A 17,082-nucleotide genomic window follows, 5' to 3' on the forward strand; every position below is an offset into this window, starting at 1 on the left:
CTATGGTTCTTTACCTTGACTTGTATGGAAGTAGTAAGTTGTATTTGTTATTCCGTAATATATAACCCGGATATAAAAAGCTTCCTCGTTTGAATCTATCAATGCAAAAATAATGGATCTCATAAAACCTAGATGTGTTTTAGCATTTCCAGGTAGGTCAGGTATGACCGATAATGGACTAATTGTAAAGATTTTTTGCATTAAAAAATGAAATAGTAAATATCATCTTCATATCAGAATACGATCGTTAATGAATGAATAATAAAGAGCAATATCATGACCTATTAAAATACAGAAATAATAATAGGTATGTATAATAAGAAGAGACAAAGATCATTATTGAAACTTTTATCTCGTTTGTCTTATGTGTTCAATGATAACAGGGTGATCGATAGGACTTTAGGATTATGTACTTGCAATGATCGTCATATAATATCACTAGGTAACTTATGTTATTTTTTATCTAAGGCTCTTTGATTTGAAATCAAATACACTTTATATTTAAATTTGTTTTCGAGAATAAACGCGACGTGATTACAACCGTAAAGTATCTATATTTGATTGTTATTATTGTCGACGTTTGGACGTGGAATAAATCGCATCCCAAAAATAAAAGCTTATGCGTAAAACGTAAAAAGGTTATCTTTTACTGAATATATCAAGTATTTGAAGATTGCAACAAGAATTATTATAATTGGTTCGTAAATATTAAGGTAATCGCATAAAAAAAGTATTAAAAAGAAATATAGATGAATTTAAAATGTTCTTTCTTCGAAGTTGCTTAAAAGATGTTCTAAAACGAAGTAATATATCCAACAGCCAAAAATGTTCTGTTATTTTAGTTATTAATAATTTATGTGAATAATGTAATAGAAATAGCCACACAACAATAGGAATATATAACTATAAATGTAGCTTGAATTAATGATATTACTAGATTTGTTATCGTCTGTGATGTATAGATTGGAAGTGGCGTGATGGGTCGGGTGAGTTCTCTAAAATATGCTTCAACAAAATGTTAGCATAATTAATCGTCGTACTCGTGAACAGTAGCTGCTTTAGCGACTGATCACTGCAATTAAACTATTTATTCACTGATTATGAAATAAAATTATATAAAAGAAAATGAGACTAAAAGAGAGACTGAATTTATTTTGAATTCTTCAAGACAGATAATGGTATTCCCAAGCTGTAGATTCATAATAAAGGTGACGATTTGACTTGTTTACAAGCTCTTTTAGGCTTGTAAACAAGTCGTTTGATTTAAATAAAGGTAATTGCTATTCTACTTGTGGTCGCATTTATAACTTATAAGTCTCCGCGATATATTGAATGACCAGGAAAAAAAGTAGCTTATGTCCTTCTCCATTCCATATACATAGTATGTGTATGCCAAATTTTGTGATGATTACAGCGCCGAGAGATAACAAGTTAACAAACAAAGCCAATCACTTTTAATACGGAAGTAATATTATCTTGATAATATACATAACAATATTGCTTCCCGAGTTTCCTCTGTTATAAAATAATAGAAACAGAGTTTGTATTGTTGCCCTTATATAATCATGAATATCTACGACTGCACTTATTAAATAATTCTGATACTCATCTGTACACAGCCAGTTACTGAAACGTTAAATGTCATCTATTTTAAGCCGAGTACGAGTACTTGCGCTGTGTAACAATGGATATTAAAGTACTATTCGTGTATATATTTTTATACAGAAAAGTATGTACAATATTTACCCTACTTTTTGCACGGTATTTTTAGTAAAGATCACAGGGAAGAAGGAAAAGGTCAGAGAGAGGGAATTGTTAATGACGAGGGCTCGCAGTCCCATTGCAATTATTATATTTAAATAGTATAAAACAAAATTTCTATGCGACTCTGTGCTTCTTCTCTTTTTCTAAACCACTCAGGATATATTGGGGCCGATTCTGAGACTTCACTCCCTTAAAGTCTTCTTTTAACCTAATATTTTACTTTTTTATGGACTATTATAAACTAACGTTATTTTAATTTCAGAGATGGGTTTAGATAAATGGCGCATCAGAATCCACCCCATTGATTTTACTATCATTTAGAACAAGTTGTTCCTGTGAGATCTCAGGACAGGTTTCTTGTATATATCCTGTCAGATTGTCACGTGGTCTCTTTTGGAAATCATCGTGGTTGTTGCCCAGTCTTCGTCAGTCAGTTCGTCACGATGTACTAAATGTCATCTTTCTCTCCACCTTCAAAATGCGTATAATACGGAATCAACATAGGCGAAAGCGTAAAATCATCCATAACAGTTAATAGTATACAATCCAAATAAAAAGAGACATTAGACTTGACAATCTTCTTTTTAAGTCGGTTAAATATTTAAAATAATTGTATGACTATTTAAACATTTCCGAGAGTGTGTGACGTAAGTTTTTCTAGATTTTTGGAATTCCCCATCAGTACGGAAGATAACGGATTCAACGCGAGCAAATCAATCGGGTTTTATTATAATTGTATTATAGTAATCGTCTAATACACGTACAAGCGGCCACTTTGTGTGCGTCCATTCGTCTGACATTGACCTAAAAACGTTATGAGTTGTTTTTACAGCTTTGTACCGATGTATTGGAGAATCATTCAATAAAAAAAATAATGAAAATGTGGCGTGTCTTATGATTACTGGTTATAACATGACAACAATTTTATTGTGTTCTCTCAAGTATTTTCATTCCATTTGTATCAATTTTATATACAGACAGAATCACTCATAATTTATTATCTTTGTTCAGTTTCTTCTTCCTTTTTTATGTATACCTTTATATATGTGTGTATGTATGTATATATATGTTTATAAATATGTTCTTTATGTAATATAAGTTTTGTGATGTTTGTCATCCATGTATGGTGTGTTATAGTAATAAATGTCTATTTATCTGTATATTTATCTAAATTCATACTTGAAACAAGATTATTTTTATATAGTTTGGTAACAAACCGGATTTTGAATTATCTATCTGTATTTTGATTCAGTAATGTCCGACGTGAAATAAAAATTCTATTTAATATCCATCTCTCAATCTTCACGCTTAGCCTCTTACGGGGTAGACAAAGAGAACTGATCGTCAAAGGTCTCAATTTTAAATCTATAATTAAAAATAATACTTGTGTTTCTTCTACAATCACCTACATGCACGAAGTGAAAGTCTTATTTGACAACGTTACGTCATTGAAATGTCGTCAAAGGTTTATGTAAAACCTACGACATCGTTGATTCTAATAACTGCGAATATAAAAACGTTCTATTGACAGCAAAAACCATAATAAAAACCACGAAAATGTAATATTCACAAGCAGTATTTTAAAGAAAATACAAAATACACTTTTTCTATTCAGTTATTTTCTTTTTACATATTATATAAATATATACATACAATATATATGTTAACTTTATTGTATGTGTATTTTTTTTAAGTATATTGTTTCTTGTTTTAAATCCGCCTTTTATTTGCATACATATCTGTAGAATAAACGTTCTAACTAGGAAATACGATTTACCTGGAATCCTTACTAACATATCTAGTAACCACTTAAGTCATAGTTAATTAAACCAATTTTCTAATCAAACATTCATTGTAGTTGATCGAGTAGACACTATAACTTATGTTTATGCAAACAGGTTCCAAGTTTCCCTAGAATCTGTTATTTAAATGAACAATTTAAAAATTAAACAACTTATCTGTGGTACAAAGGAAGCCACAGTAATTTTCCCTTTGTACTAGAACGTTAAGCAAATTACAACTCGTATGTAATTATAGTAGCAGGATTGTTTGTTATCAATAGATAATTTATTTTATACAACAGAACTTGTAGTGGACTTATTCATTTGTTACCATTGATTATCCTTCACCTTAACCGGTAGTTCATATTGATTGTCCTATAATAATTCATGTAAAATTGACTTTGTCTACTGTGTACTTTTTACTACCCATATTTAAAGGAAATTACCTAAATCGGTATATAAGAATCAATATTTTGTGTACTTTAAAATCCTACCCAAATAGGTGTAATACAATCGAATTGAAGTTACGTTTATCTATATTTATATTTGTTTCACCTTATGATTGTTTCACCTTTGATTGATGTCGCATCAAACGCGTCAATTTTTTTATGCAAACGAATATACAATGAGAATTTTAGTATATGGTTTCCTTATAATTTAATATCAACTATCTATAAAACTACAAACCAATATGAAAGTATGTTTGGTTAACTGAGAGTAGATTTTAAGATTTCGAAACTTGAATCTGTTTGTCAAGACCGGACGAAATCTAGTAGCACAAAGGCATGAATCACTATAGATTAGCATGAAACCATGCCAAACTATTCCACTATGGCCACCAGTGATATCACCTGGGAGAAGATAAGTGACTTGTTTAGCTTCTTTGATCATCCTCAAAGCAAACATGCTGGATTAAATTACCTACTGGCATTTATATGTGCATTGACAAAAATCAGCACGTGTTTTTTTAAGCAGTCATAACACCTACATATTTCTTAGAATGTAAATGTTAAATGCGTATACAAGCACTAAGTCAAATAGCTAATTGGTCTATTTTGTCAATCCAGACTCAACAACACAGACTGAATTTTTTATACTATTGTTAATTTACTAGCTGTATCGCGCGTATTTGCCCGCGTGAGTCAGTATATAAAGTATCCTATACGATAAGTTGGGATATAATCTACCCGCGTACCAAATTTCATTCAAATCAGAAGTTTTTGCGTAAAAGAGTAACAAATATCCATCCATCCATCGTTACAAACTTTTTTATTTTATATTTTTATACAACTTAAAATGGCAAACAAGCTGACGGCTCGCCTGATGAAAAGTAGTAACTGTCGCCTATAGACATGAGCGGTACCATGGACATAACAGAGTATACTGTTTCGCTCCCGATACCCCCATGCATTGCCATTCTTGAGGATTCGAATGTTATTCCTCTGTACCCTGTTAATTCACTGCCATATCCCACCCTTCAAATTGAAACACAGCCATGAAAAAACAACTGCTTCACGGCAGAAACACGAATGGGACAGAGGTGCCCAAGCAAACGACTTTTGTACAAAGTCTCCCTTTTGTACAAACTCGCATTTATTATATTAATGATTATATAATTTTATTCTGCCCTAATTTTAAATCAATTAATAAATTTGTGTTACTTGTTGTAACACAAATTTATAAATATTATGATGCCGTTACTATTATTTATATAATTAGATGCTTTGTCAATGTCATTATCAACTATTTTAATGAACTATAGTGCATTCTTGAAATACTAAAGAATGCAGGTGCTTACGTTTTATAGTGGACAATGCATTGGATTAGAAAAGATTTAGATTAGACGAATATTGATTCTTTAACCTGATTTCAAACTATCGAATTTATCTATTCACAAACAAGTTTAATTGCGATGTAGATATAAATCTTCCATAAAAATATATCTAAATGGGAGCGAAGTTCGTATCAAAATCCGTTGCGTGATTTAGAAGAAGTAAGAGGAGAAACAGAGAGACGTGGATAGCAATTTTATTTCATTCAGTTAAGATAACACTTTTAAAAATATTTTGATTGATTCATATGATACACGATATTGTGAAAACACGCATAATTTCGTGTATTGATGAATGAAATTACAGCGTTCCCTGTCGATTCGCTTGAACGCACCCATTATATCCAGTGTTTCGCCAGTTTTCCTCAATGCGTTGCGTTCTTTTTATATATCCGTCCTTATCACTTAACCCAAACTAGTTTATCGCATCGCGTTCTATACTTGTTAATGTGGACATTGACTTACTTTGATTCGTTTACTAATTATCTTCTTAAGTTTGTTAACATTATACTATAAATGTTTTATTACTGCTAGGATTGATTTATTAATACTAGCTGGGCTCGCAATTTCAGCCGTGTAACCGATAGATATTGACCTCAGACGGAGTTTAAAAATATAAAGTGGTATATTATATATGAAATTTACTATAAATTTATGAAAATCATTAACTAGGTATTTTATGCCTGTCTCCACCAATTTTCATCCAAATTGGTTCCTTGGTTAAACCGTGAATACCATGACAAACATGGTACTTAATAAATAGATTAATAGTTTTACTTTTATTATATATTTTTTTATATTTAGAATCCCGTTTTTATAAATCCTATCACAATTACGGGAATTAAATTCTCAAATTCTTGTAATATTCGTGATGTTACCTTGACTGCTCGTATTTAAATGAGAATTCCAGAAATGACGTGTTTATAAATATGATTTTTTCGGACTGCGTATTTTGAGAGTATAAGGAAAACTAAACCAGTTTTGTCTAAGATTTTCTGTTTGTACGAATATTCGTATATTATTATGTTTGAATCAGCCCTTGCGTTTATATTACTGTATTATACACTTATATATTAACGTTCTTTAGTATCATATTCGGAACTTCTACGCTAAATGTCTGTTGTTTATGACTTCCAGTTGTGTAGACATTCAAAGGATTTTGTGATTATGGTTACTAGTAGTATTTTGCTTTATTATTCTTTATGATTCCTGTGCCTTTGTTAACGTGCAAATTATTACCTTTCGTTCTCATGTAATTTCGAAAGGTCCTTCTATAGTTAACATATACGATAATGTAATGATCAAAAACAAAATATCTGACTTCTAGCTACAGTAACTTTGGGTTAGTATTATTATTTTAATCAGTAAGAGTATTCCAGCTTGCTTTTTTTTTTTGTATTATTTAAATAAGATTTTAAATTTCCTTGTATTAAAAAAATATGTCTTGCCCGATTCTAAATTGATTATATATTTTTTTACTTTAGACAGTATTAACTTTTATGTAAATTTATAAACAATTTAAGTAGCAGCAATCTATTTGTTATTTTTTTTAACAAAATCTTAAATTGCATATATGAATATCTCCTTACGTTTTCTCTTTTTAAAATATGTCCTATTTTCACTGTCTGTATATACATACACTGAGCATTTTATAGTCATGATATGCTCAAATGTTTTCCAACATAATTAACAGTGGCGTCACGTTTTGGACCTCAAGATGCGTCAATAGACCGACACAAGTAATGGTGTGGCCATTCAATATATTGCTTCGGTATCATTATTGGCTGGAGCTATTATTATTGCATCTTTATCGTTCATCATGTCGTCAATCTGATATGCATTAAAGGCTTAACTATGCAAAGATTTCATATTCACTACATTGGTGCATTTATCGATTATTGTATAATAAATAGAATTCGAAATCAACATGAGTTGATAAATCGAAAATTGCTCGAGTGCATAATGTTTATAAAAATATATATATGACCTTTTTGATTGGATAACGCAGCTGTTATTAACTTATTATATATGAATATTATGTGGATGGCATGTATTTTATATGTGCAAAAATGTGTGTGAAATGACCAATTAAAAAATTACCAAGAATTTTTTAATTGGTCATTTAAAAATAAAACAAAAAAATAACACATAATCAACAAACAAGATAATCTTTTAAATCTAGCTAAGTATAAATTTTACTAATTTAGTATTTACAATAGTTTCGAAAAACGTGATGAAGAATATATAATTAAATATGCCAATACATAATTTGAAAGTAAAAAAGATAGTTATATTTTTATACAAGTAAATTTAGATTTAAGCTTTTTTAAATAGACATTTTTTATCATTTTTAATTTTATTCGGAACGCAATTTCAGCCAAGAAAAACGGGCAAGAAATTCAGCTGTTGCTTTTTTTTTTAAATTAATTGTATAAATAATTTATTTGTATAAATATAAACCACTAAAAAATATCAGATCATAAAATTTTAAATATACAGTATATAATTAAAATAAAGCAATTGAAGTGACTAGAGCAGACCAGTTCCTACAGGCAGCACCCGTTCACGAGTATGACTGATGAGCCAGCCCTCATTGCGTTCAACCATAATTTAATTTACTGCGGTGTATATTGCATCATTTTTCTCACTAATAGTTCTATAGAACCTAAAATTTATCTATAATGATCATATGATCGATATTTTATAGATAAATAAACAGACACACTGTCTATCTATTTATCTGACTCTATCGTATTAAATCTCTCTGTGGCTCTTTGGCTCACTGATTACTTCAATTTATTTTATACTATCAAATATCAATCGTACTAATATAATAAATGTGAAAGTTTGTTGGAATGTCTTTCACTCCATCATCTGAGTGTTAAGTGCATATATGGGTAGATTTGGATGTCCTGGATTAACATTGACATATTTTTATCCTGGTTTTCGGATAAAGCCACGTGTTATTGCTAGAATACAGCAAAGAGATTAAAAATTTAAAAAATATTAATGTTCGTGTGTGTTTACCACAGCGCTGACAATTTATCAAATGCCGGTAACTTACCCTCTCTGGGATATAGTTGTGAGCATATTTTTTTAATACCACTTTAATGATTTCTTGAAAATTCTAATTAAAGTACGCCTTGCATTTTTAAAAGTATTATATACTTAATTAGACTTATTACGGAAATATCTTCCTGGAATACCGCTGGCTTCTGAGCCAGAAAAGACACAAACGACATAGTTACAAACCAGACAAACGACAAAAGAAATCTAGTCGAAAACGCGTTTAGTGACGCACTTTTTAAATGCATTATTTAGAACGAGCGATAAAATTGTCATTTGTCGTTCCTAATGATAAATTAATAGTATAAAACCGTAATTATAAGTTAAAAAGTCTTGTGTGTGGTTCTGAATGGAACAAGACGCAAGTGTATTGTGTAAAAACATTTTTGAAAAATCTATATACTAATTTGGAATAATAAATAATAGTGAATTTAAATGATCAAGAATGGGTATACTGGGGGCTTCTGATCTCGAAAATCGGAAGGAAAGAATTTCATCTATACGGCTAAGGTTAACTTTGATTCCTTAAATTTTTACGATACAAATGCGTTGTACAAATCCTTTGTGTTTTGAAACACCTCCATGTTTTTAGGTACTTCCCTTACTGGTGCTGTGATCTACATATTCTGACACGTTTGAGTATTTTTTTTTAAATAGGTGGGTAACTTTCATGTAATTGATAACAATTATTATTCAAATTTTTAGAATAATAGTGTCTATCAAATTTTAAAATGGCGAAACTGTAATTTATTCAATTAAGATAAATTTTTAGAAATATAGGATATACTCGCCTTCTTTATCGAATATGGTAATATAAAATCAATTAGAAATTAAGAGACAATTAAATTCTAATTTTAGTATAAATAAAATATTGATATAATCAATATGATGCATAATTGTTAATACGTTTACGATAATTTTTTTATTTATTATCATATATAATATAACGACATAATTAATATATATAATATTAGAACAATTAAACATAATGAATATTTTAGTAATATTTCGCACAGATATCCGTATTCTTTTTTTGTATCGATCTTTGGTTTAAATTATAAAAAAAAAAAAAAATTATCGCTTTCAAACGACCTATAGCATAGATCAGTGTTTTTCAACCTTTTTCATGATACGACCCCCTTTGTATTATAAAATAATTCTTATTATTTTATTTTTTTTGTTAATTTGTATTAACATTCAAATGTTTTATCATTATTCTTAATAAATTTATCTTCATAATTTTGTTTTTTTTTTTACTGATGTAGTTTTAGTTGCGATCCTCTACAGGGGCTCGCGACAAGGAGTCGTGACCCACACTTTGAAAAACACTAGTATAAACCATTAAATACGACATTATATTTTAAAAGTTATTCCTATTTCAGTTTGTCTTATTTGGATTTTTCGAGAAGTGATTGGAGTGCCCCTTATCTCACATAGCGTATATAATTTAAAATAAAATTTTATAAAAGAACCTTTATTTATCGATCTTTCAATTGACTCAATTAGAATTTATTATTTCTATGTATGAAGTTATTCAACACCTTATTCTATTAACTATTCTTCAAAGAAAAAAAGGCATTGAAACCGGTCCATCCGTTCGAGAGCTACGATGCCACAAAAGTATTAAAGCCACAAAAAACTTTTCGTATTGGGGATTAATTTTGTATTTACTAGTTGTATCTGCGGCTTCACCCGCGTGGAGATATTATATAATGTATCCTATGATTTAAATTAGTATATAGTTATTATGTATTCGTATATCAAATTTCGTTTAATACTTTTTTCATTAGAGAGTAACAAACATCTATCCTCTAACACCTCAAACATCCGTTTTTTTCTATTATATATATATATATATATATTTTTTTTTTTTTTCACAGGAATAATGAGAAAAGAAAGGAGAAGTCTCGAGTGGCTGCTCGATGTCGCCGTACTAAAGAGATGCAGATCTTCACGGAACTAACTGCCGCGCTACCGGCCAAAAAGGAGGAAGTGGAGCAACTTGACAAAGCATCCGTCATGCGCTTGGCTATATCTTACCTACGCGTGCGTGACGTTGTCTCTATGTGTAAGTGTACTTTACATGAATATTACTAATCAGACATATATTCGCCTAAAATAGATCATAAGTTCCCATATCTATGGGAAAAATTATTACTCGTGTAAGAGTGTCGCCATCTGCTGTCAAGAGTTTTTAGACTACCTTCTTTATACATATAGATTTACCGGACAATGGTTGTATGTGCTCTTCACAAAGCAATTAACAATTCTTTTTAAATTATTCCAAATATTAAATTCAGAGATTTAGCTGGTATCCCCGGATGCAGTAAAACGTGGTATGATTGAACTATCATTGCTTTATTGAAGAAAGTAGAATAAATAAACAAAGAGCACACAACAAAAGCTGCAAACATGAATCAGATAGGTGTAGTCAAAGAAGAAACTCAAGAAAATATACAAATTTTGCTTGAAGCAAATTGGAGTAGAGGAATGAGAAAAATATTAGAGTATTTTAATAGTAACAGAAACTGAATTTATCTACATGCTATGTATCATCATCATATCAACCTTTAATTGTCCACTACTGAACATAGGTGTCCCCCTTGGGGTGTTTTGCTAGTAGTTGCCGCGCTTGGCAGGCGGATTACCAACCTCAATTAGGTTTTAGAGATGTTTTAATAGAAACGATGCTGCCCGTACACTACCCTCCTTAGTCGCCTCTTTAGACACCCACGGGAAAGGAAGAGGTGGCGTGTTCTATGTTGGGACATCAGCAGACTATCTTATGGTTTTCATTTCTTTACATTTTCAAGTTTTATTGAAACAAGACTATACTTCTGTTATAAGTAGTTGTCGCTATATGTACTTGCCTCTATATCTTTTTATGCTATAATTTTGTTCGTATCAAATTATTGTTCCTTTTTGATCATAATAATATAAAAGTGGAAATTATTCACATGGGAGAAATAAATAGTAATGGCATTTTAGACAATGACATTAATTTTGTACGTTTTTAAAATGTACTCTAGATTTAATCAACATATGAGATATATATTGAGTACTTACATAAAAATATTGAATGACTCAATGTTATGTATAATTATGTATATTTATCAAGAATGCTAGTAAATCCGGTTGTTGTTACAATTAAAAAATAATGTGTACTTACGCAACTACTAACGATTTGTTGATAATCGTTCTCAGAAAACCTACGCATCTAGCACATTTACGCTAAACAAAAATTGGAAAAATGAGCAATTCGCTCGCTTGGTCTAACTGCACTTTTATGACTTGTACTGTTGGAAGATTTTTGTACGCAAAACATCCTTTGTTTTTCTCGTTTTGCATTGTTTTTACTCTCGACTACATGAACCCCTCTAAAAACTATCCTGGTCATTTTCTTTACTTACGACGTGCTAACTTACCTAATTTTATCCTCATGCCTTTCTACTCATTGGTGTGCCCTCTTAGCGTATATCATGGTATAAGCGTATGCCATTCCATCTTTAAGCACACGGCTTATACAAAGAAAATTTTGTCCATGAACTAATGAGTTTTAGACATTTACCTAATTTATATGTAGTACAAATAGATACCGAACTACTCAAATCACAAAGTTACAATTCAAAACAAGTTCATTACTTACATAACAATAAAATGTTATTGTCAATACTGTTTATTGAGGTCACTAAAATATTAGAACAATTAGGTTCAATGGAAAATTTCAGAAAAATATATTAAATACTAGCTGTTGTCCGCAGCTATGCGCGTGTGGTGACAACAAATTTTTAGAGACTTGGTAATGTGAAAATAATGACTCTGACTAATGGCTGGCGCTTATTTAAATCAGTGGTGCATGAGATAAAGATCCTTCATCACTGAGCGCTTTAGTTACAACTAAAGTTATTCGTGGCAGGTTATTCGTCAAAAAGATAAACTTGGCGGGTTATCTCAACTTATTAATTTAGCGATAAAATGGCTTAGGACTCAGATTATGTTTGAATTTAATTCATTATTAATTGACGAGGATTATATATAGTATTAAACACAGTGTTCTTGTAATTCGTGTGTATTTGCATGCATCCTATATGTCTGCGCTTCATGATCTATGTTATGGATTATTATGTACACTGGACTACACGGGAAAGACTGTTTATGAGATTTAGATGCCATTTTTGCTTATCAGTTAGTTTTATTTACATTTTTCTTATCTATGGACTCACTTCCATCTTGTTTGGTGCATTGTAACCTATACGTAAAAAAGAGAAACTAACAATTTATCATTTTTAATAATTAATGATACCACATTGACCATTTCGTCGACCGTGACATATAAATATAATGAAACATAAAAATGTATAAAAAAGAGGTATTTATAACACTCAACATGCCCATATTTCACCGTGCATATTAGAATTCAATGTGGCAAGGGCGAGCCTATCGCTGTCACGATAAATTATACCATAAACAAGTAGAGGTACAAGTGATGCATATAATTTCTCAATTCCTACCTTCATCCATCGTCTTCCCGTGTCTCTTGTGTTGTTTTTAAATGTAGGAGATAGGTATTAGGATGCGAGATATAAAAAAGTGTCTGATGAATAACGGCTGAATAGTTCGAAAATTATGATTACCCATAGCCTTATCGATCACTCTATCTGGCATTAAATATTCTTATATATCTCCATATCTGTTTCTTCATGGGAGTATTTATCTATCAAATCAAAGATAAACCATGCATAATCTTTTGTATTACTTCCGTAGTGGTGGTCACGTTGCTTTACGCACTTAGGATTTTATGAATTTCATGAAATCTGTAATTTATATTAGATCCGTTCGTGTCTCTGTGTTCTGGGTTATGTCCGAAAATATTCAGTTTTTGGACTACACAATTAATTTGATTATTTGTTAAGTCTTAATGGTTTAACCAAATACTATGAAGTTTGGTATACGCATACTATGTAAGATGGAGAAGGACATATACTTTTATCCCGGTTAGTGAACATATCCTGGTCACGCAGACGAAGTCACGGGTTAAAAGCGAGTCCGTAAATAAAATGGAACTTTATGCTCGAGCTACAGAATTTATAATCTACTTCGGGTTTCAAGTTTCACAATCCATCTGCTTCTGTTTTTATTTTAATTCAAATCACTTCGTCATATTGTAATATTGTGAGAGAAATAAACTATTATTGTTATTAATTTAATTATTGAAATATTATCCTGTTGTCACTGGCCAGTTAATCTGTTTTTCACATCATATTCATCTGTGGTTGTATAAGACCACAATTTTCCGACTTGTTTGTAACATTGGCACGCGCTGGATCACAGCTTTTATATCGTATGCTAACTAAACCACAATGTCGTCACTCCCGTCTGTCCTGCCACAGTCCAATTGAAATTAATTGAATCACTACATGGACTTACATTGCCACTGTTTAGGCTCTTTTAAAATGTATAACATATTCTTGAAATAATTATTTAGCGTTTTAATGTACTTGAGAGAATTTTGAAGACCTCTCATCTGACTATCTGCTTTCTTAAAACATGACAATTTAATTAACAAAGTCTATTCTGAACAATATGCCTTCGTAGTCGAAACCATTTTCCATTCATAATTTTTTTATCACAACATTAACGTCACTATGGCTAGGCATTTTTCTCCATAAGAGAAGGATATTCTTATTGCTTGTTATTTCTACGTTGGTCCTGGAAATTTCAATTTTAATTGGTTTCTTATAACATCATATATTAAAACTTTTTAGTCAATTTCCATCTTTTTAAGATGGATATTAACTAAAAAATTTTTATTACTCTACTTACTAATTGAGTTCATATCCTAAACTTAAAAGTATCTTGAATTATGATCAATTTATTACAATGAGATTTATTGTAAACTAAATATGTTTGTTTGGATGTTTACTTCAAATGGAATAAGAAGGTCTGCATGTCTACAATGTATCATTAAATATAGGTATGAAGTGAAATAACATCTTACACAAACGTCGAATATCTGGTGATATGTCAGATTTACGATAAGCTGACATTCACGTACTTACTTTAATAATAGAAAATTTAAGTATCTTTATCTATACATTGTAATAAAGTATGAGTACATTTTCTATTGGAGTTTGTAATGTAAAGAAATAAAAAGTACCTAGCCGATTATTAATTTTTTTTATTATTGTTATATCAGTTGTTAACTGTCCACTGCTGGACAAGCCTTTCCCATAAGGAAAGTTTTGCCAGTAGTTGCCACGCTTGGCAGGCGGGTTGCCAACCGTAGTTAGGCTTTTAGAGGTGTTTTAAAAGGGATGCTGCTGCCCATCCCTCGTCCTCCCTTAGTCGCCTTTTACGACACCCACGAGGTAGTGGCGGCCTTTAATAATATATTAATAGAGTAATAACAATATTATAAAAACATAAATGAACGAAAAAAAAAACAGATCATATTATCTTCTTTTTCATATGGGCACGGAGTAAGAATTTATTATTTAAATTTTATTTTATACGAAGTCGCTTGACCAAGCGTGACAATAGTAGGCTAATCTCCATCTTTAAAGAGGAAACAATCATGTCCAGTAGTGGGATAATAATACGGCGTTATAGTATATAATATTACACCACATCATGTTTATTTGCCTACATTGTTAATCCTGTTTTCTTTTCATAGACAATTAGTGAAATTAAAATAACTACATAAGAATCAATTACACATGTCAAACAAATGTTATTCGCACCTATTTATGAATTGATGAATTATTTATAAATCACTATGACCCGTATTATGCAGTACCTGTCTGATCTTAAATTAATAAACTTAAATAATTACAATCTTGAACATGTAATTTGCATGTATGTTTGTACTTCGTGGAAATTGCGCTCGTAACTTACAATTCGAACGTATATAACTTGTAACATTTACGAATTGCACAAAACAGCCACTTTCATGGTGACAAAATATATCGATGAATGACGAAATGTTTCATAGACATATTAAATTGAAAACATATTGAATTTAGAATATGTGTTTATGAGTAAATTATGCAGAGATGTCGCGGAGAAAAGCGGCAGCTTAGTCATTACAAAATTGATATGAAACCAACACGGGAGTAAAGTCTATCGTTTAGAATTCAAAACGAATTACTCAAATAATTTTTGAATTGACAATATAACCACGTAACACAAAAGTACGTCACGAAAAATTTTTCGTGACGTACTTATAAACCTCCATTTATAAAAGTCGGTTAAAAAGTGAATCTATTAAAATAATATAATTTATATTCTACATGTCGTATGTATATATTACAGAACTTCTTTTAATCACGATAATGTCACTTTTACAGTGTCAACAGAAAACACGGAAGCGCCCAAAATGGAGAGACCTAAAGGCTTGGAGGACGTGTCTTCAGAACTATCTTATATGAAGGCACTGGATGGATTCGTTTTCGTGCTATCACAACAAGGCGACATTGTGTACTGCAGTGAGAATGTTGCGGATCACCTGGGAGTGTCACAGGTGAGGTTTTATCAGTAGACAAGGCAAACCAAAACATCAACATCTTAATCATCTGTTTAAAAAAACGACCAAGAATGTGTGTCGAACACCATAAATAGGGTTAAGATAAGATTCCTGAGCTATGTTTAAACGTTTTATCTTGGTATCTCACATATATCATATACCTAACTTTTAATAGAATTCGACTACGATAAATAATATCGACGGAATGGGTAAACGGACGCAGATCATATAAAATTTAAGGCCACGTATTTTGTTGTAAATTGTGTTTAGAACACAAGGGGTAAACCATGTGGTTTACCTGTTTGAAAATACTGCTGCTGGAAGTTGGTTCCACAGCGTGGTCACGGGTAACAGGAAATGTAAAAAAAAACGCACGTTTGGGAAGTGCGATTCATCCATCCATCGTCGGGATAAAATTTTAATTTATGGCAGATTGTTCTCGGGAAGAGCAAATCGACGGTTAACCAACAACCTCCTATCTGACATTTTTAACATAGGTTAATAAATTTAACATCTACATAATGAGGATGTATATTAAAACCAATTAATTAAATTTATGGTTTCAAAGTATTTGGTTAATTACAATATTTTCTGTGATACCTGTAAAAATTTGTCCATATTAAGCGTTTTTGGGCGTTTAGCCATGGAAGTGTACTTAGATACAGAAATATAGATTGATTTGTAGCACTTTCGTTTAACGCGAACAATTTTCTTGTGCCCCTTGTAGCAGATCTTGTATCTACCGATTCAATGAATGCATTCAAATGTATGACGCAAATAGTGATCTGAGATACAACCAGCTACCACAACAATAGTTCTGGTCGCCTGTTTCTATGGTATTAGTAAATAATACGACGATAATTATAAAATATGCACGGTACCCTACAAATTTAAATCCGTTACACTCTTGATCCATTTTATCAAATACTTTTGACAGGTACATACCTATCTATAAACACTTATGTCGTGGCAATCAACAAAACGAAATTAGAGTGAAGGTTTTTTCCGAGCAAAGACGAAGGATAAGACGAGATAAACTTTGAATTATATTATTTATCTATCACTGTGTGGAAAATAATGAGATTCGATATTATAAGATTAAATATACTTAAATGTCG

The 17,082-nt window shown here is 30.9% G+C and overlaps 1 protein-coding gene across 3 annotated transcripts in view; it reads left to right on the top strand.

The window, feature by feature from the left end:
- The window catches only part of LOC113519898 (hypoxia-inducible factor 1-alpha-like), a 134,681-nt gene that overhangs the window by 32,768 nt on the left and 84,831 nt on the right, over window positions 1-17,082 (top strand). For 2 of the 3 annotated variants that reach the window (XM_026905118.3, XM_026905115.3), the window contains exons 2-3: window positions 10,323-10,510; window positions 15,789-15,961. In XM_026905118.3, coding sequence (XP_026760919.2) covers window positions 10,323-10,510; window positions 15,789-15,961 — 361 coding nt within the window. Of the gene's footprint in view, window positions 1-8,807; window positions 8,953-10,322; window positions 10,511-15,788; window positions 15,962-17,082 lie in introns of those variants that run through there. The other variant, XM_026905116.3, reaches the window with a different exon arrangement.

The sequence above is a fragment of the Galleria mellonella genome, unplaced genomic scaffold, assembly GCF_026898425.1.
Source record: "Galleria mellonella isolate WM207_F2 unplaced genomic scaffold, CSIRO_AGI_GalMel_v1 utg65, whole genome shotgun sequence".
Taxonomy (NCBI): Eukaryota; Metazoa; Arthropoda; class Insecta; order Lepidoptera; family Pyralidae; genus Galleria; species Galleria mellonella.